This window comes from Styela clava, chromosome 14 (assembly GCF_964204865.1).
Source record: "Styela clava chromosome 14, kaStyClav1.hap1.2, whole genome shotgun sequence".
NCBI lineage: Eukaryota > Metazoa > Chordata > Ascidiacea > Stolidobranchia > Styelidae > Styela > Styela clava.
The window spans coordinates 13421564-13449370 of NC_135263.1; the positions used below are offsets into that span (position 1 = coordinate 13421564).

At 33.0% G+C, this 27807-nt stretch overlaps 1 protein-coding gene and 1 long non-coding RNA gene across 2 annotated transcripts; one reads left to right on the plus strand and one right to left on the minus strand.

Moving 5' to 3' along the window:
• The first annotated feature begins 472 nt into the window (after positions 1-472).
• Positions 473-12980, plus strand: LOC120340813 (uncharacterized). The gene is made up of 20 exons (XM_039409181.2): positions 473-630; positions 1086-1241; positions 1930-2085; positions 2165-2359; positions 3131-3304; positions 3382-3537; positions 4064-4240; positions 4342-4509; positions 4610-4780; positions 4928-5107; positions 5188-5364; positions 5635-5796; positions 6406-6612; positions 9959-10105; positions 10564-10710; positions 10940-11122; positions 11460-11654; positions 11790-11918; positions 12050-12220; positions 12580-12980. Exons 1-20 carry the CDS (start codon positions 531-533, stop codon positions 12714-12716), a joined length of 3288 nt encoding a protein of 1095 aa, XP_039265115.2. The 5' UTR covers positions 473-530; the 3' UTR covers positions 12717-12980.
• Positions 12619-27775, minus strand: LOC144431967 (uncharacterized). Its single transcript, XR_013480315.1, has 2 exons — positions 26684-27775; positions 12619-13052 (listed from the first exon to the last, which is right to left on the minus strand). It is a non-coding gene; the product is annotated as an uncharacterized LOC144431967 (long non-coding RNA).
• Between the last annotated feature and the right edge of the window lie 32 nt (positions 27776-27807).

Consider the following 27807-nt stretch of genomic DNA (forward strand, 5'->3'; position numbering starts at 1 on the left):
ATTCACATATTTACAAGAGCCGAATAGATCTTGATTTCAGTCGTTTTAATACTTAATAAAGCAATGATGCAATCAACTTAAAATTAGACGTTTTAGTAAGTCATAATTCCGGTATCGAATATTCTGTTGAGTACTTGATTACAAGTGAATGACGGTAAAATGATAAGATTCAGATACAGTGCGGCCGAATCTTAGCTAAACCCTGGAAATTGATGTCTCACTTTATCTTACTTCAATTATGCGTTCGATTTTTTCTTAGATTTTCCCTCACCGCAGATTTGGTTTTGCAATACCACCTCTCGCTCCTTCGATGAGAATTTTAATCAAACAAATCTTCTGCCGGGTAGAAGAATCGCATCAAATACAATCACATTGTACGCTATATTTAATCGATACAGTGAGGCAAAAATGAGATTTATACACCAATCATCAATGATATTCGAGTGTATGCTAGCGGACAAAGAGTAGTTCTATAATTTATACCTAAATTCTGTATTATTTATTTATATTTGCACACTTTTTATGCATTTATGATTTTCTTTATACAGCTTAATGCTAAAATGGCTCTTAGCCATATTTCGGTGATGATGATTTTAGTTTGTTCCTCTGCTATCGAACGCGCAATTGCCGGTAAGAACCTTTATTTTAATATTTCTTTCGAGTAATATAGTCGTAAAGTAACCATTACCATTATCAAAGATTGGTATTTTTAAACGCGGTCTAGAAGGGAACAAAATTCATCAGATCTATATTTCCATTGAAATGATATATATATTAAACATATTGGTATTTTTCAATAATAAAATCATTCGAATCTCACGAAAACAAAACCAGTTATGTGTTAAAAGTTTAATAATAGAAAATGTTTAATTCTACTATTTTTCATGTTCGAAATATGCTATTCTATATCTTACACTGTAAATTTATGTATTTGGCGAATTTTAAACATAATCAGGCAAATGCAAAATTATTATTAATTGGGAGTACTCAGAGGAACCTCTGTTGGTCTAACAATCATTCGATGGAATGGTTAACATGATTTCGTCCAAACTGAAACTAATCTGAAAAACAATCAATCTTTACAGGTGGTTGCATTCCAGAGTGTCCCGCAGATCCATGCGAAACTGCAAGTTGTCCTAATCACCCGGAAGCCAATTGTAGAGTGATAATTGCAGGTTGCACGTGTCGAGCAGTATTTTCAAACTCGGATGGTGATTTGTCTACTGAAGATTGTTCTCTAGGTAAAATTGTAACTTATCTTGGTTTTATTGTTTACCTCCGTGAATATTCATCACAAATTGTTCCTCAACCGCATAAACAAGTTACCCTATTGCCTTATTAAATTGTTTCCATGGGACGCTTTGCACTTTCATTCACTGTGGGCAAGTCGATTGTGGGTAGTCGATTCACATAAATAGAAGGTAATGAGGTTGGGGAATTTTTGGTTCAGGAAAGGGCGCTCCTGAAGGGTGCGTACGAAGATGCCGGGCACCGGAACGTAGTATGGGTAGTTGGTTAGGGTTAGGCCATAATTTTAGGTACAAATACTACTGGAGTCACTTGGCTAGTCCCCGAACTCGTAGTAGAACTAAAATAAGGAAAATTGGATTAAAATTATGGCCTAACCCTAACCTGGTACACATACTACGTTCCGGTGTCCGCCATCTTGGTACGCATACTTCAGGAGTACCCAAAAAGAGCAATATTCGCCACTGACCACAGCTCTAACCCAATTCCAATGGAACCAAAATTTAATCCCAACACAGTTTGGCAAATGTAACTTTTCCTCTCTCCTCAAGTTGTATATATAATTGAAGTTTATATATTATGGTAAAAACCTGCTCAAAATACACAAGGTTTTTCTTCTTTATTTTATAATTTTCTTACTCCTATCTCATTATAATACAACCTTTCTTTGCCCTATTTTAGGAAGTGGACCTTGCAGACCAACACCTTGTAAACCAGACCCATGTGATACCGCAGAATGTTCGGCGCAACCAGGAGCGACATGCAAATCTGACACATGTACGGGATGTGTAGCACGTTTTGAATATGGAGGAAAGACATTGACAGCCCACGAATGCCGTAAGTTTCCTGTGAATATTAAAGCCTACAAATGTTTTTCCTACAATACTTTATTAAAACTTCTTCTTTGAAATTACAGTTCTCAGCACCGGACCAATTCCCGATTTATGTCCTGACGGAAAGCCTCCAGTGAATTGTGCAAGGGATCCTTGCCAAGGGGCGACGTGCCCTGCTGTGTCGGATGCGGATTGCCGAGCTAACTACTGTGGAGGATGTAATGCGGATTTTTATATAGGAAATAGAAAGTTAGCGGATCATTTATGTATTAAAAAAGGTGAGATCGTTTCGTTGTTCAGAATTGTCACTGTCGGATATCTGTGTGAACATCACAAAATATCTGCCATTGGTAAGAATTACGACAAAAAAATAATGAATGGGTACGTGCAATTTTATCAGAGAAGACTGTTTGAAGTTGATGAGAAAATAAAACCGACATAGATTAAAAAAAGAACCTGAAACTTTTACGGGCGAAAAGTCACTCAAAAAATTGACTACTCTAAAACAAAAACGCTTAGTCAAGTAATATTTATAATATTCTTGTGTGTATCGAAAAAAAGTTATATTTCCTTACTGCATAATATTACTCTTAGTACATTTACGTTCACAAAGTCCACATATTTTCTCTCATGCGCGGGGAAACTAAATTAATGTTAAAAGGTATGTTTAAACCGTTTTTCTTTTATATTACTACCCCAAAATCCCCTTTCCATCACAGTTTGATCCAAAATTATATTTCAAGTACCCGAAATAAAACAAAATGGTATGAAAAAATTCAGTCTACCACTTATTACACTGATAATGGTAAATATATAAGCATTGGGATACATTCTGAAACCAGGTTACTTCGACGGTGAAACATTTTTAGATCTCAACTCATTTTTTAATCCGATTATATCATTAAATATAAAGCCATCAATTTTGAATTCTTAATTACAAACTGAAATCATTCATATATCATTGCATTTTGTCAATATTATTTTTGATTAATTATATGTCACGGTTTTGTAGCATTTTCAATAAGCGGTTAACTTATTATTTCATTCAGAATCGTGTCCACCTCATATGCCTCAAGCTGGCTGCTTCTCACCTTCTGGTGGATCATGTTTGGGCCAAACTTGTCGATTGGTGCCTGATGCGGAATGCTATATAGACGGGTGTGGGGGATGTAAGGTTATTTGGTACAGAGGAAGACAAAGACTTACGGATGAAGATTGTAATGGTAAATATAGATTGAAAATTGATAGAGAATGAATGAGGATGAATATTGACTATATCTGTTACTTGTTTTACATCCAGGTTGCCCACCATTTGCCCCTCGCGACTGCAATCCTTGCAATGAAGGGACATGTCCCGATCATCCGGACGCTCGATGTGAACCTAAGCGTTGCAGAATGTGCAAAGCAGTTTTCTTCGGTCCAGATCGTAAGGAGATTGACACTTGTTGCAAGGAAGGTAAATCCTAATAAGTAAAGCTGATTTTAGTGATACGGCACAATAAGGGAGAGAAAATGCTATAGAGTCAATTGCCATTTACCTATCTGCGATCGACCTCAAGCGTAGTCGATCATTATGATTAAATTTCAAAGTTTATGTTAAATCAATACATCGTTTTGGGGTATTTAAAATCAAGAAATCATTGAGGAATCAAATTTATTAAATGGATTAAACACATTTTTGGAATGCACCACTTCCACTATTCTCTGAATTTCATGCAAGCACATTTTTTAGGACATTAGAAATATTTTGAGTTTTCGGAGTGATCAAACGACTTATTAGGGTTACATTGTGCATTGAATCCATGGCGACAGGTAGTAAAATTGTCGACTTTTTGATCTAAAGTCAATTATAGTCATTGAAAATTACATCGCTTTCCTAAGTTTCATTATAACTCATAGGAACGTTTTTATATAAAATTTGCCCCCCGTTTGCATATATATATATATATATATATATTTGAGCAGCGCTCTCTCGTTTATAGAAACATGCGAAGATGGGACCAGAAAATTCCATTGTAAAAACAATCCTTGCGATGGAGCGGAATGTCCCGCTATACCCAACGCTGTTTGTAAACCTAATTACTGCGGAGGATGCAAAAGAGAATGGAGTGATAGACGCGGGAGAAGAACATTTACAGAAGCAGATTGTGCTCCATTAGGTACAAATCGAATATTCACTGCTATTCATACAGAATAATGCTGTGTTATAATTTGTCAGATTTAATATTGATTATATACATGTATTTATTTTTCACTCTAGATTACTGTCCTATTATTGATGGTCCAGTACCATCATGTCACGGCGGACCATGTCTGGGAAAAACATGCCCCAACTATCCTGGTGCAACTTGTAAAATTGACGCTTGTAGAAGTTGTGATGTGGTATTTTATTACAACGGAAAGCGACTGACTGATGAAGATTGTAATGGTGTGTTCTTTTTTTAGTATCCGATTTCTCTTTTCTTTTTTTTTACTCTTCCTCTCTTATTATATCTGCAACTTCAATTTTCACCCATGCTCATACTCAGGTTGTCCCGGTGGTAATGAAGTTATTGGATGTGGCGATCCCTGCCTTCATGCAACCTGTAGAGGGTTCGACTTCTTACGTTGCGAAGTTCAGAGATGTGGAGAATGCAAAGCCAGATTCTTTGGAATCGATCGTCTGGAGGTTACCTGTCTTCCGGACCAATCTAAAGCTGGTATGAATTACATTTCCATTTAAGAAACAGAAAATATTTGATAATAATGAATAACAATTTTCGAATTGTACCAACATAAAGCTAAACGTTGAAGTTGCTGTTAATATCTCAATTCAGAAATAGATAGTTTTTATTTTATTCATACAGAAACTTGTTCGGACGGATCCGAACCATACTTGTGTAAGGTCGATCCATGTGACGTTGCATCTTGTCCAGCGTTGGCTGATTTAGTCTACTGCAAGCCAAACTATTGTGGAGGATGTAAAGCTGAATTCTTCTATCTAAGATCTAATTTGATGGTGGAAGAACACTATTGCACTGGAACTGGTTTGTATTTTAAAACGGTTTCAACAACATTATCAATTCTTCCAATTGCTCCTTGTTTGAAATCAGTTTATTTTTTTCAGAGGATTGTCCTGGTGACGTTCCTGTCGCTGGGTGTTTGGCAAATCCACCCGGTGCTGATTGCCTCGGTCAGAAATGTCCAAATTATCCAAACGCCAAATGCATTGTTGATGGATGCAATGGTTGTAACGTGGTGTTTTTTGATGGTCAAAGAAGACTGACTGGGGAGGACTGCAATGGTATAATATTCATTAATTTGGTTAATTTCAAACATTAACTGGCGTTAATGACATTTTTTCTTGCCTAGACAACGGAAATATCTTTACGTTAGATAGTTGAATTATATATGAAATACTGCACTACCTGACGACGACTGTCGTTAGAAAGTGATTCAACACTAGTGACTACGTCCAACCAGGAATGTTTTTACCTGCAGAAATAAGAGAAAATACAGGAAATTGTAGAAATGTTGTTGCTATCACAATATTTATGCAATTTGTCTTTGAAAGGGTGTCCCACTGACCAACCTGAAGTTGCTTGCATCGATCCTTGTAAACACGCTCTCTGTCCTCAATATCCGGAAGCAAGATGTGAACCAAGAAGATGCGGAAAATGTTCAGTTGCTTTCTTCGGACTCGATCGAGCAGAAATTAAAGACTGCTGCGGGAAAGGTAGGATAAGTGTACATATGAATTCATTTGGAGAATAAATGCATTTGTTATCCTGCTATTTTTTTTCTTTGTTTTAGATATACTTATAAAATAAACCTAATCAAACAGCGGTATTGTGCGCCCAGAGTTGAAACATTTTTCTGGGATGCCATGCCCTAGATACGACACTGATTAAATGACATGCATAATAGGAATAAAACTCCAATCAATTGCCATTTTAAAACGAATTAGAACACAACTGTATATGTAATGACCACTGTTTATTAATAATCATAACTATTTTTTTAACAAAATCAGAAAATAACATTGATCCATGTGTATTTATAAATCGTCGGAAAATATTTTTCAGTTCCCCCCAAGGTTCCCTCTAAAATGCGCAATTGCGCATTACCAACAGACCATTTGCGCAGTAAAACCTCATTCTCGCGCACTTGCAACAATTTCAAAGCATTTCTTATTATATAATGCCTTGCTTGAATGCTCATTCCATGTTTTCGTGTTAAACCTTGTTTGCATTCTGATAATCTTTCATACTGTTGTAATTTTTCTTAATCAATTAGGGCCCTGCTCAGGCTTAAAATATTCTTGCTCAGTGTAACATTTTCTCAGGTTCACTGGTTCTCCCCAAACCAGAAACATGTCCTGGCAACAAAGTTTGGAGACGTTGTGCGCCAAGATGTCGGGATTCTTGTCAACTCAAGCATGATAGGTGTACACGTGACTGCGATCCAGACAACCATTGCATATGTCCACCCGGAACTATTGAAGAAACAACAGGCTCAAATAACTGCATAAAACCATCTGACTGCCCATCTGGTGAGTGAAATAGTTGTCTTTATTGTATAGAATAGTATCTAATGTAGGGATGGGGGAATCATTAACCCGGGGATCATAAAGTAACCCACCATATGGCAAAAACTTACCTTTCCGGTGATAAAAATTGGTAATGAAACCGGCCTCAGTTTAATTTGACAATAAGTGAACTTGGCTACTATGGATGTTTCCCCGAGCATCGACTTCCCTGCTTACTTCGTGACATTGGCCAATCAGCAAGATGCCAAAAGTGACGTAGTTTCGCATCCGCTTAGACACTTTTATCGCTCAGACAGAACTTCAGGCGTGGTTGTAAACATTATCTTGTTTTCGCGTTTTTGAATTCTATTTGTTAGTTTTCAGTTGTGTTTCGGATATTTAAATATATACATCAAATAATTCAATGACCACTTTGTCTTCTTAGGAGTTTCAGTTTAATTGCAGTAATCAAAAATGAGTGTAGAAATAGCTGTGATAGACTATGCTAAAATTCTTCATCGGTACTTTTAACTCTTTGAACCCTGAAAGCCGCTATAGCGGGAAAGTCTTCCCGAGAAAGTCTTCTGACGCTGAAAGCCGCTTTAGCGGCTTTTGCATCCCGTAAGAGGTATGCAACTTTGAAACCTCATATCTCGCGAACCATATATTATATTTAGATAAGTTTTACATCGTGTGAAAGATAATCTACAGGACTAAGTATAATTTTAAAATTGAGATAAAATATTGTGATCATCTTATGAAAATTGGCAAAATTAAAAAGCATTAAAAACTTCTGAAAATTGCTCAAATCTAATTGACAAAACTTCAATTTGTTTTCGATTAAACCTAGTACATTATCGACAACATTTGTAGAATTTGAAGATAGCTTTCCAGCGATACCATCAGATTGAAATCATGTTGCACCATTCAAATTTTAGAAGCAGTTTTATTCGTGATTTTGTTTGTGGCAAGATTGAGGCGATGTCAAGGTGACGTAAGTCGTAAATAACGACCTAACACATTTACGCCGTTACGCAGCGACGTTAAGCAATTACGTTGGCACGTAGCATGTTTACGTTCCATACGAAAAACACTTTTCCTCGCTTGCTCGTAACGTCATTTACTTAAGTTCGTATTCGTGAAGCGACTAACGACATGTAAACGATACACGGGGAAATTTACGCATTACATCCAGCCTCAAAATCTCTTCGACTAAAACACACAATATGCAGTGTTATTGCCGTTTCAATTGCATAAAGATATGAAAAATACGAATAGCAAAAATAAGGATTTCTAAAAACGGAATGATGGAACATATCGATGGATGCATTGCTTAGCGCCATTGCTGAATTTTATTGTGCCATATTTTCTTCTTCCGATAGATGAATACTATCCAATATTTCATCTGGACAAAGCTTTCGTTTAAAATCCATTGTAAATATAGCGATATCAGGAATGTAGCGTATATGCAGTAATTTCGAAAATCTAATGAGGCCGCAAAATGTAAAACACTGACCCGGTGAGCTACTGGTGCCACCATGTCTTCCGTGTACCCGTTATCAGTTTTTTTTTATTCAATTTCCATGATATCCAACGGTGAATAATTAGCCTTGATGTTTCCAGTGGAACCTCATAAATGCATGAGGATCAAATATTTCACTTTGGCCATTCATTTTCGTCCCCTATTCAAATAATAAACGTATATAAAATGGCTTTTATATTCCAGCAATTTTACTATGTTCGATCAAGATTCGTCTGAATATAAGGGTTTTATCTGCGGCCGAGGATATGATACTGATGCAATTATAACACAATCTGAACTCAAGCTGTTAACGACCAGATGTGCAGTTGCGCAATCTACCTCACGCAAATCGTTACGCACGAAACGTCGCATAAACGTTTTCACGACAATGTCGCCGTCGCCCTTTGCGTCGTTACGCAAACTTGGCGTCAAAATAGTTGATCAATTTTGTTCGCAAACCATTGTAATCGATAGTACAAATTCTGCAATAAAATGAGTTATGCGTATGTCAAGAAAGTCATCCGTATATTCCCGGAAAGGCAATTTTGTATACTTTTCAAAATTTAACTTATATTGATGATACATTTCTAAAAAAAGGTATTAAATCTCACCAAAATACAAAAAATTAGTAGATGGGACTAAAAATAGACTTACACATCTCATCAAAACATCTCGTAAAAATATTGCCAGTTAAAAATAAAAGACTAGATAAGCTTTTATATGACATATTACAGACCATCTGATATCTAATGGTTTAGAAGTTATGTTGATCCAAAATTGGAGATATTACAATTTTTTAACGCGTCAAATCGATGCGACGGCGTGGGAGGTCAGGGTGAGAGAGTAGCGTCGTTCTGAGAATTCAGAGTTCAAAGAGTTAAAAAACAGATTGTTGAATGCCATGAATCAGAATGATGGCTTGAAACAAATATCTCATTTTACAGACGGCAATTCGCGAAACCACTCTTAAAATAAGCACCAAAAATTTTGCAATGGTAAAATATAGGAAGAATTTTACGGGGACCAAGAGGCGAGGAACGGTCCATAGGGCATAGGCTACCTCAGCGATATGCGACTACTAGCAACCATGTATATATAGGGCTAGGCTTTGCTAGCAACAAATGCACCAACGACATTTATGACATAACAATGCGACTGGATCTGTTCCTTTCTCGCAACTTGTCATAGAACAGCGATTCACTTTGGGGGAAGTGCATGAGTCGGCGGTAGGATGTTTTGGAGGTTAAGCGAGAAATAGCTCCTTCATTGCAATTCGTTCTTTTCCCGCATACAATTCCGTTTGAAAGATAAAATTTTACAACCTCGAATTTAATTCTCCCAGAGTCGACTTTCCTTACGAACTGAACTCTTTCGATATACCAAAGATTTGCCACGGCATTATAATCGTTTTTCGGTAATTCATTTGCATGTGAATTCATGTTTTTGTCATGAATTTCCTAAAATCGAGTACCAGAAAACACATCAGCATATGAAGGCTACACGTGTAAAACTCAAACCACAATACCATCCAATAATTATAGGACTTGCGGAAAAGATTCAAAAACAAGTTTTTCATTGACGCGGATATTAATTAAATATCTATGACGCACGGTCATCTTTTTTCCGCAATAAAAATATACTTTTGATGTATTCGGTAAAAAAGGTTCGCCACCCAATTACTAGGTTTGTGTAGTTGTTTTTCAATACGACAACTATTCAGATTACAAATTATTTACGGCACAACAAGTGAGTGAAATAGTTGTTCACATTGTTAAGTACAGCTGGAGTGGAACATTATCACTACCACTATTATGCGGCATCAATGAGTAATTTATAATTGTCTTTTAGCCCCTTGTCCGCCAAGAAACTGCGGCATCGTTCCCCCATGTTTCAGACCGAATTGTCCCGGATATCCAAGTGCTGTATGCAAAGCTTCCAACTGCGATTGTTCAGAATGGTACGAGGACGCAGAAGGAAATCGTGTTGATTGTGATGGTGAGATCTACTGATATTCGAGTCAAATAAGGAGGGCTCAATTATTACATATATTCCATATCTAGAAAAAAACTACGACGCAGACCTAAACGGATATTCCCATAATTGTTTTCGAACATGTTATTAACAGCCTTTCAAATCTTTAGAAAATAAATAGTAACTAGCTTCTAAAGGCTATTAGGTCTACTATGATTTTCTCCCTTGCATCCGTTGTTTCACCCCAAATGTCGGTATTATGTAGACTTTCAACAGATTAGTTTGGCGGTAAATGCTCACCGTTTACAAGGTAACGATACCAACTTATGTATGTTATGTACCTATGTTTTAGCATTGTAATTGTAAAGTTTTTTTCATTCGCAGATCAGAAAAATTTTTTAATAAACTTTACTCAACTAATGTTCAATTCTTTACCCATTTGATAATAAAATTTCTATAAATAGTTGTGTTTCATTTAACAGTTCCATGCACACCAAAAAATTGTGGCATAGTTCCTCTCTGTCGCATAGCAACTTGTCCAGGAAATCCATTTCTAAAATGTCGTTCATCACAATGTGATTGCTCAGAATGGTACGAAGATCGACATGGTAATCGCGCGGATTGTAAAAGTGAGTTTTAAAACAATAATATCCCTCAGAAAATACTTTGCATTTAGCAAACATTTGGTTTTGTGCAAAGAACCCCGCTTGCATTCTTAATGTATCTGTGACAATCAACTAGAATTTTGTTCCTGATGAACAGATTTGTTATTTTTTGCTGTACTCAATATAACAGTTTATTATACAATTACATAAAATAAAAATGCATGGGATTGCAAACTATATATTTCAATCATAGTACCGGAATGTCCCGGAGACAAGATTTACACGCTGTGTGCCTCGGTGTGTGAAAACTCATGCGATTTTGAATATGGCTTATGTACAAGTGATTGTTCGAGGACAAACCACTGTGTCTGCCCCCCGGGAACAATAATGCTCAATAAAAACTCAAACATATGCGTGAAACCAGAGACATGTCCAGGTAAGCTATTTTGTTAAAATGATTTTTTTTTCAATATGAAGAAACCTACGATAATATATCTGATGCATGTTGTAATGAGCCTAATACAGAAATAAACAAACTTGTATGCTAGGCTTTTATTAGCTCAAACTTCAACTAAGAGTCTTAAAGCAGCACAAACCAGAGTATGACTTTCAAATCAAAACACAATGCTATTAAAGGACGAACAGTATACGTCAGCAGGGTCAAATGTCGTGGCTGTTTTAGGCGTTGCTAGCTTTTAAGACATGAATCACCACACATATCTATATGAATCCGACTCAATCTCTGCGTCTGTGTGAAACTCTATACATTTTAGGCCGAATCCATTGCGATGTTCCAAAGGAGCTTATCCAAGGCATTGTAGCGCCCGGTGATCGAGATAATATCAACGAGGGAGAATATGTAGTATACAGATGCGATGCAGGCTTCCGCATGAGAGGAGGATCCAGAAGAAAATGCATTAACAGAAAAGGAAAGGGCAAGCTTGTCGGATTGCACCCAAAATGCTATGGTAACAAATTGTAATCTTATACCATACAGTTCAAACTCTTATGTTTTTCATATAAAATATCATTACCCACAGAAATTCATGTTACATGATGTACCTTTTAGTGCCACAAGGTGAAATGTTGTTAATATTTTTCAGATATGTTTTGTCCAAAGCTTGATTATGGCTATGGTGGTTGCGTTTCAAATTGTCGATCTAACGCAGAATGCGGATACAAGAAGATTTGTTGTCGCAACGGATGTGCTTCAGTCTGCCTGGATGAGCCGAGTACGTTTCCTCTCCACTCTAGTTAATAATTAATTAATCAATCACATTTTTCTTTCATACTATTATTTCTATGAGTATCTAAATTCCAGTGCATGATTGTTCTTTCATAAAAAACAATTTACTTTTAACAGGCAAGTGTCCCGGCGGACGTCCCCCAGTTCAATGTTTCGCAAATCCATGTGATGGTAGAACTTGCCCACGTTATCCGGAAAAAGCTGTCTGTAAACCAAACTACTGTGATGGCTGTGGCACTGAGTGGTATATCAAAGACGTCCTTCTTTTACCAAACGATTGCTCGAAACGTAAGTATTAGAGTACATCATGACTTTAGAGACCATGTGAAAAGATCAAGACATCGTGAAGATGGTCACATTAGTTATATTACTGAATTTTATGATTTGATTTATTCGACTAGTCCAGTATGATCAATCTGAAAAATAAAACTAGCATCAAAAGAGTCGAGTTATCGTTATTCGAAAATATTTTTTCTGTATCTGTACAAATATATAATAGATTATTCAGCGAAAAACAGTTGAAGCGTTGCCGGTATACTGAAGACAATTGTGTATGAAAAGTTAATTTGTTAATTAGTCTCGATTTGTCGGAAAATCGTTGTTGCTTTATCATGTTTTGAATTTGAAATTTTTTTATCCTATTTTAGCCGCGGATCTTCGTTGCCCGTCTCTGAAATTTGCTATAAAGCTGTGCTTAGATGCTTGCAGAACAGATTCTGATTGTAATGACGTGGAAGTGTGCTGTTTCGATGGATGTGGACATCGCTGTTATGGATATTCATAGATGCATGACAAATGGAAATATTACGTTTCAATAAACTTTCGATTTGAACTAACAATAACCTATAAATGTTTCCAGAGATTGTAGAATTAAGATGAACTGTAATATCATCTACTCCACATTTACATATATATATCAAGCTGTAAACACGAGCTGAATTGGTTGTTCTTATAGCCATTTTTCCTGTATATCAAATGATTATTTGTGAAAGTGTAAACATATACCGACTTATATCCAACAAATAAACTGCTTCTTATATTGGGTAAATGACGTTGTATGTTCTGAAAAAATCTTCCACGGGTAGGCTATAATATGCTTTTTGTATGATTTAAATTTCATCTCTTCCAGTAGTATATCATGTTGCACAGAATTGGTAAATTACTTCACATTACTCCACAATACTCCACATTACTCCACATTGCTCTTACTCCACATTACTCCACATTCACATTGCTCTACATGGACAGGACATGTCCACTTTTTCGGTAAGGTATTAGAGTATTCGCTAGAGAATTGGTAAATTACTCCACATTACTCCACAATACTCCACATTGCTCTTACTCCACATTCACATTGCTCTACATGGACAGGACATGTCCATGGTATTAGAGTATTCGCTAGAGGGGTCAGGGGTGTTTCTCTCTCTCTCGATAAGACCTTGACATGAGAATTGGGAGAGAGAAAATAGCGCTATTGTTTAATTTTCGCGCTTTAATTGATAAGACTTCGAGGAATTGGTAGAGAGAAAAATCGCGCTATTGTTTAATTTTCGCCCTTTAATTGATAAGACTTCGTCAAACTGGGGAGAGAGAAAAATCGCGTTATTGTTTTAACGGGGTGGAATCGCTTGTATAATTGATAAGACTTCGGCGAACTGGGGAAAGAGAAAAATCACGTTATTACTTTATGGGGGTGCAATTAATCGTATTTTCGCTCTCTTGATCGATAAGACCTCAGCGTGATGAAGTGAGTTACCGTGAATAATTAGATAATAAAACTGCGTGAGAAGATCTGCGCAATCGTTTTGTTTAAATGGAATAATGTCTTATTATAAACGAAGAAAGAGTTTGTTGAAACTTGATCAATGCGAGAAAAACATCATGATTGCTTGACTATGATAAACTGTTTACTTTGAAATATTCTGACGCTTATGAAGAAAATATCAGCTATGTTTGTAAGTGAATCTGCGCCATTGTTTTCTTTTAATGGCTTGTGCCGTAAACAACAAGACTTGCTGTGTAGCGCTGTTACACTGTTTGTTTTTATAAAGAATGTAAAAGAGAGAAAAATTATTTACAGAAAAATCTAGTTATTTTTACAATTAAACAAAATCGGAAATATATCACTCCGTGAATTTATAGGAAAATTAACTAAACAGTGGTGATACAGTAAAATGAAACGAAACCTTAAACAAAGGAATGTATATGAAATGCGAGTGGGATTGCTGAAATTTTGACGATGAATTTTATCCGGTTATTTGTTAACGTATGCTTTTTTACTAAATATCTCATTAAATATGATGAAATAGATTCAGCGTGACAAGTAAACCCCCCATCTGGTGCTTATTTTTTATTGGAATATTGTTGCGATTATGAATGAAAAGTCGGTTAGGTTTTTAAGGTTTGCAGCTTAAATAACAAAACTAACGCAGTATCCACCATTTCGTGTAGTATCAGACCACATAATTTATTTTATACCACTGGTCGTACTATGCGGGGCGGCTTTGTAGTTTTAACATATTGAGACTGTTGTGTGAAAGGTTTCTCAAAAATGAAGAAAATGTTTTATGCTTTGGCGTGCGATTAATTTTAATGAGTGAAGTAGAAAAGTTTAAATGTTAATTGAACTGCGGTAATTCTTGCGATGCTATCTAATTATACACCATAAAAATTCAGCATGCGTTAATTTATTAGCGTGTGCATATTTATTAACAAATCTTCAAATGTGGCAAATATTGAATGCTCAGTAATGAACTAATAAAATTATTTTGTTAATACTTCTGACATTTGATACATTGGTATAAATTTTATGTAAAGATAAAATGTTGATTAAGCAGTTGGAAAGATTATTTTTTTGCTTGGATTTTGTTTAGTCGACCAGAATGAAAGTTGTATTGCCCGTAACCGATTTGCTGAAAATTGACAGAGCTATTTCTATTTTAGTATTTTATTATGATAGAATTGATTTGGCGCCGTATTACACTCGGCAGAGATGTAGCTACGTATTATGCATATGGGTGTAACCATGTTACGATACTAAAATATCGCTATGGCCATGATAAAAATTGCAAAGATTTTGTTTTCATTCATGAAACATGTATACAAACAAATAGAGGTTACACACATGTATATATGTCCCGAAAGTTGATATATTCCAAACAGATTGTGAGACACATGACTTTATTCAAGTATCTTACTTACACGTAACAATATACATATTGGGTTTTTTAAATCATTTCTTATTAAAACATAACTCAGATTATTCAACCGTGATTAATTCGATGACGAATATGATTATCATGTGACAATAATGTAGTATCGCGAAATTATTTTGCACTTAGATTGATGTGAGTGAGAAGGATTCTGATATTTAGAGTATAGAGTTGTTTCAGTATATGAGCTGTTCAGTTCTTAAATTTCGTTTCATATGCATGAAAGAGAAGTTACGTAGAGATTTCGCATTGTCGCAAACGATTAAACAAAATCGGAAATATATCAATCCGTGAATTTATATGAAAATTAACTAAACAGTGGTGATACTGTAAAATGAAAATAAACTTTAAACAAAGGAATGAAAAATGAACCGCGAGTGGGATTGCTGAAATTTTGACGATAAATTTTATCCGGTTATTTGTCAACGTATGCTTTTTTACTAAATATCTCGTTAAATATGAAGGATATTTAATTATTGTTAAAAGATTGAAGAAGAATTTGAATTATTTTATTTTACTTGAATGTTTTGGTATAATATTAAATTGTTAGATTTTATGTTAATGTGGAAAATAAATAAATACTTCTTGAAAATTCATATTGGAAATACGAAGTGACTTGTGGTGCAGCTTTCGTATATCTGAAGAGAAAAATTGTTGTCTACTGATTTGTTTTTATAAGTTGATGAAGTTGTTTATGAGGTGTTAAGAAGCGGTATGAAGGTGGATCGTTTGCTTTGTAGCGTATAGTTGCTACACATTACATGTTGCATTGGAGTTGCGGAGTTGTTCATGGCGGGCCTCTAAACTCAGTATGGGGGTATTTTATCATTTATATTTAGCATAACGGTTTGTACATAAAAAATTACTCAACTGCGTCCAAAATGTAGAGCCACGAGATTATTTGTGACGTCGCTTATGGGAGATATGATCGTAATTCCATGTATTCGCGCCTGGACGTTGAAGTGCATTTTTGATAAATTTTGATGAAATTGGTCATGGCAGCGTTTATGAACTCTATAAGGGAATTTCAGCGTTTATGTTCAAACATATTGTTGCGGTGCATTGAAGGTTATTCTATTATAATAAAGTTAATTTTGTAATTTCGTGATGTTGTGTGTAGCGTTGTTTTTAAAAATACATTGTAACGCGTTTACCATCTACCGGTAATTCAATAAAGAAGATCAAATCAGAATAAGGTTGAGATGTTTAATATTTTGGTATTATGCTCAGATTAGATTACTGATAACATTTTACCCAATTTAGGTGAATGTAAAACAACTAATTTTATACGTTTCATCTCCGCATAATAAAATTGAATTTTTCCAACTTGTTGCGGTAACAAATACGGTTGCTTTCAGTAAACATCATTGAAAAGTAAAATAAAATCAGTACATGGTAAACACTTTTAAATCGTAATTCTAAATATAGCAGATACTGTTATTTATATTGTAGTATAAGGCCTTTATCGTTGTCAGAGAACATTTCTCAACTATAACTATTTTAAAATTAAATTTAATATACATGAATGATTGGATGATTAAAAATTTGTAACGGGTTTAATGAACCGTAATGATACACATTTCATTCTCTAAAATGCCGCCCAAGTGCGTAGTTCTAAATTTTGAATTTTCAATGTGGATCGATTATTTGTCATGTATCTTTATTTTTGAGTCAATATGACATTGTATTGATATTTAATTCATAATGTCATTGTTGCTTCATATTGAAATGCATTTTTGATATATGTTTACCAGTTAATTACTCGGTTGTTGTAATGTATGATTATTTACGGTTAATATTATTTTTTAATAAATGTATATTCGCACGTTATTTCTGTAAAGTAAAATGACTAAATGATTTCAAATAAACTTTTTGTGATAAAAAAATGTAAAATGCTGAAAGTGCAGTTAATATCTCGGAGTAATGGAAATATTTCAAATGTTTCTGTTTTAATGTGTGATTATTTACGGTTAATATTATTTTTTATTAAATGTATATTCGCACGTTATTTCTGTAAAGTAAAATGATTATGAATTACTAAATGATTTCAAATAAACTTTTTGTGATAAAAAAAATGTAAAATGCTGAAAGTGTAGGCAATTTATCAGTTAATATTTCGGAGTAATGGAAATATTTCAAATGTTTCTGTTGTAGTGTATGATTATGAATATTATTTTTCATAGAATGAATGCTCGCACGTTATATCTGTAAAGTAAAATAATTATACATTACTAAAAAGCTTTCATAATAAACTTTTTTTTTGATAACAAAATGTAAAATGCTGAACATGTAGGTAACTTATCAGTTAATATCTCGGAGTAATAGAAATACTTCGAATGTTTCTGTTGTAATGTATGAATATTTACGGTTGATAATATTTTTATAGAATGAATACCAGCACGTTATTTCTGTAAAGTAAAATAAGCATACATTGCCAAAAAGCTTTTACAATGAACTTTTTTATGATAATAAAATGTTGAATATGTAGGCAATTTATCAGTCGGACCTCTTGATGTATGCGCACCAAGATGGCGCACAACCTGAACCTGATCTCGGAGTAATAGAAATATTTCAAAGTTTCTGTTGTAATGTACGATTATTTGAGCTTAATAATACTTTTCATAGAATTAATACTCGTACGTTATTTCTGTAAAGTAAAATATTTATGAATAATAATATTGAATATTAATAAATGTTTTTTAGGAATACATCTGCGCCTTTACTTTTATGTCACATTATTTTTAATCTAACTGTAGCGGTATAATTGAGATCATGGTAATGTTTTAAAGTATGTGTAGGGTTTGAAATAATTAAATATTTAATTAATAAATGATAAAGAGGGTACAAATCTACAACTTCAGTGAATTCGGTTTTTGTTTTGATCAGGGCTATTCGAAGTTTAACATGTTTTCAATGGAGCCGCAGTCTTATTTTTTAAAATATCTGGAGTCAAAATTGCAGAGCATCGATGAAGAGTATCATGTATAACTTCTGATTAAGTCTGCAAAATCATTACTTTTACTGAGCGTTCTTAATAGTTATGCATACACTAATATTTTTCGGTCAAAAGCTGAAATCGATTTTTTTAAAACACATAGTTGTCATAGTTGATATTTTTTTTTCCACAGTCGGAACCAGAATTTTATTTCGAACTGTACCCGGAGTTGATCATAAATTTTCACTGACTTTGCAGCTCTGGTTTTGAATAATATTATAATGGGTAGCTGATTTAACTAGATAATTTTTTGTTTCTGTTCAAGTAAGATTCCTCCATAGCAATGTAAGATATGATGTCATTGGATCAAGAAATAATTCGATATTGTATTATCATCTCACGCATATTTGTAGGATTCACTTGTAACTGAAAATGAATGATATACAATCACAAATGAAAAAAGTTAAAATTTGAATCTAAACTCAACATATCACGTTGTTTCTCACAATAACATTGGTAAATGTCACCTTATTGACATGAAGTCAGATGTATAGTGAATACGGATAAAATAATAAAGCTCTGTTTTAATTTCATTTATTTCTTTACATATAGGCTAAAAGTTTTTATAACGCAGCTTTTGAAATTGAGAATATATAAATGTAAAATAATCGGAAAAATTCAATACTATATTTCTGCTTGTGAATAGTAAAATCGTGACTTATCAACGAAAACGTGTACATTATATTGTAGTATTAAAATAATTTTATTTCAAGTTGGCGAGTGTTTTCACTTGATGCTAAATTTTTAATACTTTGTAACGGTATGTCATTAGATTAAAGAAGTATGTATGTAGTTTCAACGTAAAACAATTTTATGAATGCTGAATAAAAACCCACATTTTTTAACACACGTGAATCATTGAAAACGAGTGAAACAAGATGGAGAAAAATGAAAAGTTCAAGCTCGGGGCATTAACTAATGTTTTAAAAGTTTCATTATTTTAAAAATTATACTCTCAGTGAAAATGAAAACGGTTATGAATATGAAAAAAACTTTAGTATTCCAAGGAATTAACGTGTGACTATTACGCACAGTTTAATAATATGTATTTCGAACCTAATGGATTTTTTTTCACCTAATGGGTAAGTTGTAAACAACTATCCGCATACCGCATATCACCTTTTAAGTTTGTTTCGTTAAAATTTACATTCATATTCAGTAACAGTTATTGAAAAAAATTGGCAAGAACAAAAACGTACAATTTATAAATTAAAAATGTGTGCCGTAAATTATATATCAGCTGATCATATGTTAAGGGATTATATGTAGAAGACGAGTAGCGTGACAAACATAATATGTAAAACGGCTACAATTTGTAAGAACAATGAATGACTCGTGCTGTACATGTGCGTGACACTGCACGGAAAAAACAGTTATTGTTGACCATGTGTGTTCCTCATAGTACAAAACTATTGTTTGAATATAATTAATAAATACAACTGTTACAAATAAATTTTCATACTTAGTTAATACCTTTCAGAACTTTATTTAGAATATTTACAAAAAACGCGTGATTGTAAAACTGACTTGCATTTGTAATATATCGTTCCCGCATAAAATTTAAAATATATCGTACATATAATATATGTTGAAACTGTGCTGTTTTAAAAATGTTTTGGTGTTTAAAAAAGTAATAAAGTAAACTATCATTAAAACATCATGATTTATCGAGTCATGTTTTATGGATTTTCCTTTCTTAAAATGAGAAAGTATGTAAGGCTAAAGACTTTAGCGCACGGTTTCATGTGTAAGTTGAATTGGGTAAAAAAGTACGGCATGAAATAAGTTTTTTTCTGCAAACTGAAATTCTCATACTTGATTTAATAGAATGTTTCATACTAAAAAATATCCGTCAAAACATTTTTATTCCACTGTCGGACCAATATGAATTGAATGTAAACATGAAATGAGACGAAACCATTAATATCGTTTCAATCAATTAGGTTCAATAGACGCAAATAAATAAATATTGCGTTAAAAATGAATTAAGAAAAATAAATAAACATAGTACAATTTACAAATTTAACGTATTTGAAAAAAAGATTATGAATTTAAAAATTTATGCAAAAACAGAAAAGTAAGCGAAACTAGTGTGAAGAAAAAAAATATTGAATAAGGCGTTAAAACATCACATTTTATGTTTACTGTAAAGTTTTTCCGAGATTCTTTGTCTCAGTCTAAAGTATATACTTCACAATTTATTGAGAGATTGAAGCGCAGTTCAGTTTTATTTACATTATGCAACAATTGTCAGTGAACTTTGAAGTCCGATTGGATGCAATAATTTTTTTAATTCCTTCACTTAGATTACTTTACACATGTAAGTGTCATGATATAACCGAATAAATTAACCTTCACACATTTTAATTCATAAATTGTACGTTTTTGTTCTTGCCAATTTTTTTCAATAACTGTTACTGAATATGAATGTAAATTTTAACGAAACAAACTTAAAAGGTAATATGCGGTATGCGGATAGTTGTTAACAACTTACTCAATAGTTGAAAAAAAATCCATTAGGTTCGAAATACATATTATTAAACTGTGCGTAATAGTCACACGTTAATTCCTTGGAATACTAAAGTTTTTTTCATATTCATAACCGTTTTCATTTTCACTGAGAGTATAATTTTTAAAATAATGAAACTTTTAAAACATTAGTTAATGCCCCGAGCTTGAACTTTTCATTTTTCTCCATCTTGTTTCACTCGTTTTCAATGATTCAATGTGTGTTAAAAAATGTGGGTTTTTATTCAGCATTTATAAAATTGTTTTACGTTGAAACTACATACATACTTCTTTAATCTAATGACATACCGTTACAAAGTATTAAAAATTTAGCATCAAGTGAAAACACTCGCCAACTTGAAATAAAATTATTTTAATACTACAATATAATGTACACGTTTTCGTTGATAAGTCACGATTTTACTATTCACAAGCAGAAATATAGTATTGAATTTTTCCGATTATTTTACATTTATATATTCTCAATTTCAAAAGCTGCGTTATAAAAACTTTTAGCCCATATGTAAAGAAATAAATGAAATTAAAACAGAGCTTTATTATTTTATCCGTATTCACTATACATCTGACTTCATGTCAATAAGGTGACATTTACCAATGTTATTGTGAGAAACAACGTGATATGTTGAGTTTAGATTCAAATTTTAACTTTTTTCATTTGTGATTGTATATCATTCATTTTCAGTTACAAGTGAATCCTACAAATATGCGTGAGATGATAATACAATATCGAATTATTTCTTGATCCAATGACATCATATCTTACATTGCTATGGAGGAATCTTACTTGAACAGAAACAAAAAATTATCTAGTTAAATCAGCTACCCATTATAATATTATTCAAAACCAGAGCTGCAAAGTCAGTGAAAATTTATGATCAACTCCGGGTACAGTTCGAAATAAAATTCTGGTTCCGACTGTGGAAAAAAAAATATCAACTATGACAACTATGTGTTTTAAAAAAATCGATTTCAGCTTTTGACCGAAAAATATTAGTGTATGCATAACTATTAAGAACGCTCAGTAAAAGTAATGATTTTGCAGACTTAATCAGAAGTTATACATGATACTCTTCATCGATGCTCTGCAATTTTGACTCCAGATATTTTAAAAAATAAGACTGCGGCTCCATTGAAAACATGTTAAACTTCGAATAGCCCTGATCAAAACAAAAACCGAATTCACTGAAGTTGTAGATTTGTACCCTCTTTATCATTTATTAATTAAATATTTAATCTTTTCAAACCCTACACATACTTTAAAACATTACCATGATCTCAATTATACCGCTACAGTTAGATTAAAAATAATGTGACATAAAAGTAAAGGCGCAGATGTATTCCTAAAAAACATTTATTAATATTCAATATTATTATTCATAAATATTTTACTTTACAGAAATAACGTACGAGTATTAATTCTATGAAAAGTATTATTAAGCTCAAATAATCGTACATTACAACAGAAACTTTGAAATATTTCTATTACTCCGAGATCAGGTTCAGGTTGTGCGCCATCTTGGTGCGCATACATCAAGAGGTCCGACTGATAAATTGCCTACATATTCAACATTTTATTATCATAAAAAAGTTCATTGTAAAAGCTTTTTGGCAATGTATGCTTATTTTACTTTACAGAAATAACGTGCTGGTATTCATTCTATAAAAATATTATCAACCGTAAATATTCATACATTACAACAGAAACATTCGAAGTATTTCTATTACTCCGAGATATTAACTGATAAGTTACCTACATGTTCAGCATTTTACATTTTGTTATCAAAAAAAAAGTTTATTATGAAAGCTTTTTAGTAATGTATAATTATTTTACTTTACAGATATAACGTGCGAGCATTCATTCTATGAAAAATAATATTCATAATCATACACTACAACAGAAACATTTGAAATATTTCCATTACTCCGAAATATTAACTGATAAATTGCCTACACTTTCAGCATTTTACATTTTTTTTATCACAAAAAGTTTATTTGAAATCATTTAGTAATTCATAATCATTTTACTTTACAGAAATAACGTGCGAATATACATTTAATAAAAAATAATATTAACCGTAAATAATCACACATTAAAACAGAAACATTTGAAATATTTCCATTACTCCGAGATATTAACTGCACTTTCAGCATTTTACATTTTTTTATCACAAAAAGTTTATTTGAAATCATTTAGTCATTTTACTTTACAGAAATAACGTGCGAATATACATTTATTAAAAAATAATATTAACCGTAAATAATCATACATTACAACAACCGAGTAATTAACTGGTAAACATATATCAAAAATGCATTTCAATATGAAGCAACAATGACATTATGAATTAAATATCAATACAATGTCATATTGACTCAAAAATAAAGATACATGACAAATAATCGATCCACATTGAAAATTCAAAATTTAGAACTACGCACTTGGGCGGCATTTTAGAGAATGAAATGTGTATCATTACGGTTCATTAAACCCGTTACAAATTTTTAATCATCCAATCATTCATGTATATTAAATTTAATTTTAAAATAGTTATAGTTGAGAAATGTTCTCTGACAACGATAAAGGCCTTATACTACAATATAAATAACAGTATCTGCTATATTTAGAATTACGATTTAAAAGTGTTTACCATGTACTGATTTTATTTTACTTTTCAATGATGTTTACTGAAAGCAACCGTATTTGTTACCGCAACAAGTTGGAAAAATTCAATTTTATTATGCGGAGATGAAACGTATAAAATTAGTTGTTTTACATTCACCTAAATTGGGTAAAATGTTATCAGTAATCTAATCTGAGCATAATACCAAAATATTAAACATCTCAACCTTATTCTGATTTGATCTTCTTTATTGAATTACCGGTAGATGGTAAACGCGTTACAATGTATTTTTAAAAACAACGCTACACACAACATCACGAAATTACAAAATTAACTTTATTATAATAGAATAACCTTCAATGCACCGCAACAATATGTTTGAACATAAACGCTGAAATTCCCTTATAGAGTTCATAAACGCTGCCATGACCAATTTCATCAAAATTTATCAAAAATGCACTTCAACGTCCAGGCGCGAATACATGGAATTACGATCATATCTCCCATAAGCGACGTCACAAATAATCTCGTGGCTCTACATTTTGGACGCAGTTGAGTAATTTTTTATGTACAAACCGTTATGCTAAATATAAATGATAAAATACCCCCATACCGAGTTTAGAGGCCCGCCATGAACAACTCCGCAACTCCAATGCAACATGTAATGTCTAGCAACTATACGCTACAAAGCAAACGATTTACCTTCATACCGCTTCTTAACACCTCATAAACAACTTCATCAACTTATAAAAACAAATCAGTAGACAACAATATTTCTCTTCAGATATACGAAAGCTGCACCACAAGTCACTTCGTATTTCCAATATGAATTTTCAAGAAGTATTTATTTATTTTCCACATTAACATAAAATCTAACAATTTAATATTATACCAAAACATTCAAGTAAAATAAAATAATTCAAATTCTTCTTCAATCTTTTAACAATAATTAAATATCCTTCATATTTAACGAGATATTTAGTAAAAAAGCATACGTTAACAAATAACCGGATAAAATTTATCGTCAAAATTTCAGCAATCCCACTCGCGGTTCATTTTTCATTCCTTTGTTTAAAGTTTATTTTCATTTTACAGTATCACCACTGTTTAGTTAATTTTCATATAAATTCACGGATTGATATATTTCCGATTTTGTTTAATCGTTTGCGACAATGCGAAATCTCTACGTAACTTCTCTTTCATGCATATGAAACGAAATTTAAGAACTGATCAGCTCATATACTGAAACAACTCTATACTCTAAATATCAGAATCCTTCTCACTCACATCAATCTAAGTGCAAAATAATTTCGCGATACTACATTATTGTCACATGATAATCATATTCGTCATCGAATTAATCACGGTTGAATAATCTGAGTTATGTTTTAATAAGAAATGATTTAAAAAACCCAATATGTATATTGTTACGTGTAAGTAAGATACTTGAATAAAGTCATGTGTCTCACAATCTGTTTGGAATATATCAACTTTCGGGACATATATACATGTGTGTAACCTCTATTTGTTTGTATACATGTTTCATGAATGAAAACAAAATCTTTGCAATTTTTATCATGGCCATAGCGATATTTTAGTATCGTAACATGGTTACACCCATATGCATAATACGTAGCTACATCTCTGCCGAGTGTAATACGGCGCCAAATCAATTCTATCATAATAAAATACTAAAATAGAAATAGCTCTGTCAATTTTCAGCAAATCGGTTACGGGCAATACAACTTTCATTCTGGTCGACTAAACAAAATCCAAGCAAAAAAATAATCTTTCCAACTGCTTAATCAACATTTTATCTTTACATAAAATTTATACCAATGTATCAAATGTCAGAAGTATTAACAAAATAATTTTATTAGTTCATTACTGAGCATTCAATATTTGCCACATTTGAAGATTTGTTAATAAATATGCACACGCTAATAAATTAACGCATGCTGAATTTTTATGGTGTATAATTAGATAGCATCGCAAGAATTACCGCAGTTCAATTAACATTTAAACTTTTCTACTTCACTCATTAAAATTAATCGCACGCCAAAGCATAAAACATTTTCTTCATTTTTGAGAAACCTTTCACACAACAGTCTCAATATGTTAAAACTACAAAGCCGCCCCGCATAGTACGACCAGTGGTATAAAATAAATTATGTGGTCTGATACTACACGAAATGGTGGATACTGCGTTAGTTTTGTTATTAAAGCTGCAAACCTTAAAAACCTAACCGACTTTTCATTCATAATCGCAACAATATTCCAATAAAAAATAAGCACCAGATGGGGGGTTTACTTGTCACGCTGAATCTATTTCATCATATTTAATGAGATATTTAGTAAAAAAGCATACGTTAACAATTAACCGGATAAAATTCATCGTCAAAATTTCAGCAATCCCACTCGCATTTCATATACATTCCTTTGTTTAAGGTTTCGTTTCATTTTACTGTATCACCACTGTTTAGTTAATTTTCCTATAAATTCACGGAGTGATATATTTCCGATTTTGTTTAATTGTAAAAATAACTAGATTTTTCTGTAAATAATTTTTCTCTCTTTTACATTCTTTATAAAAACAAACAGTGTAACAGCGCTACACAGCAAGTCTTGTTGTTTACGGCACAAGCCATTAAAAGAAAACAATGGCGCAGATTCACTTACAAACATAGCTGATATTTTCTTCATAAGCGTCAGAATATTTCAAAGTAAACAGTTTATCATAGTCAAGCAATCATGATGTTTTTCTCGCATTGATCGAGTTTCAACAAACTCTTTCTTCGTTTATAATAAGACACTATTCCATTTAAACAAAACGATTGCGCAGATCTTCTCACGCAGTTTTATTATCTAATTATTCACGGTAACTCACTTCATCACGCTGAGGTCTTATCGACCAAGAGAGCGAAAATACGATTAATTGCACCCCCATAAAGTAATAACGTGATTTTTTTCTTTCCCCAGTTCGCCGAAGTCTTATCAATTATACAAGCGATTCCACCCCGTTAAAACAATAACGCGATTATTCTCTCTCCCCAGTTTGACGAAGTCTTATCAATTAAAGGGCGAAAATTAAACAATAGCGCGATTTTTCTCTCTACCAATTCCTCGAAGTCTTATCAATTAAAGCGCGAAAATTAAACAATAGCGCTATTTTCTCTCTCCCAATTCTCATGTCAAGGTCTTATCGAGAGAGAGAGAGAAACACCCCTGACCCCTCTAGCGAATACTCTAATACCTTACCGAAAAAGGACATGTCCTGTCCATGTAGAGCAATGTGGATGTGGAGCAATGTGGAGTAATGTGGAGTAAGAGCAATGTGGAGTATTGTGGAGTAATGTGGAGTAATTTACCAATTCTGTGCAACATGATATACTACTTCTTCCCATAAGTTCAGATAGTTAAAACGATTATACCGACGAGTCTTGTAAACGATTCCAATACGTGGTCTAGTTCAAGTTCATTTTAATTCGCTGTTGCACAAGTCAATGTTGGATTGAGGTATCAGATTAAAAGTAAATTGATGACTTCTGTCAGCTCGAAACCATGAATGAAGACGACGGTAAAAACAAGTAGCACCAAGTACAACCAGATACACCTATCACTACCGATGGTTTTCTCCAACTAGTTCTCGTTGTTTAGAACAAACAGTTTCAAACATTATATTGTAAATCATGGGCAGATTCATTTTTGTGGGCATGAGTGATTACGAAGATTCAGTCTGGATGAACCATTAAGATATTGGGGAAAGAACATGTGCTTTTCCATTAGTTTGTTTGGCGAAAACAATAGCAGAACAAACAGAGATCCAAAATGAACAAAGATTTATAACTGCCATATTTGAAACCCCTAAAAACAGACAGGGATGGCAAAAGAGAGCTTTATTCTAATTCAACCTGAAAAGTCATCACTATTTTTAAAATAAATTAAAAAACAAATATTTTATACCGACTGCTGTAAGCTATATACAGCCACTAATCTTCTCGTAGTTTCTTGAATTAGATAGGTTATGAAGGTGGTCTTAAGGCAAAATTCTCTATATTTAAACGATTAGCTTCCATTTAACCTTGCATTGATCGGAGTCAATATTCAATATACAAGCAACAATATTCTATTACTGCTGTAACAAGTAACTACGACTTTTGTACCAGGGGTTGTTAAACTTCTTCAACACGGGTCGCTAAAATATTTTCTGGTTTGTGCGGATCAAGTCAAGTCAAGTTTATTTTTTCCAACCAGTAAAAAAAAAAGCATAAATATCATAAGCACAAATTACGAGAAAATGATAATTTACACAATTTTACTGGGTAAGGAAAGTCGCGGGGAACCAAAGCTGGTTATCGATCAGCGACACCCGAAGTACCGCATTTCTTTTTATATTTTGAATGTTCAAGGGCTGTTTTTCTGATTGGGCACTAGTGACAAAATAGAGGGAAATTGTTATTAAAGTTAATTAAGATTTGGGCAAACATTTATATATATAGCATGGACATAGCAGCAATA

What these genes read in the sequence shown, in the direction of transcription:
- LOC120340813 (XM_039409181.2), top strand. Translation starts at nt 531, where the DNA reads ATGATTTTCTTTATACAGCTTAATGCTAAAATGGCTCTTAGCCATATT. An exon ending in GACTGATGAAGATTGTAATG is followed by an intron (nt 4,510 to 4,609) that starts GTGTGTTCTTTT and finishes GCTCATACTCAG; the next exon opens with GTTGTCCCGGTGGTAATGAA. An exon ending in ACACTATTGCACTGGAACTG is followed by an intron (nt 5,108 to 5,187) that starts GTTTGTATTTTA and finishes TATTTTTTTCAG; the next exon opens with AGGATTGTCCTGGTGACGTT.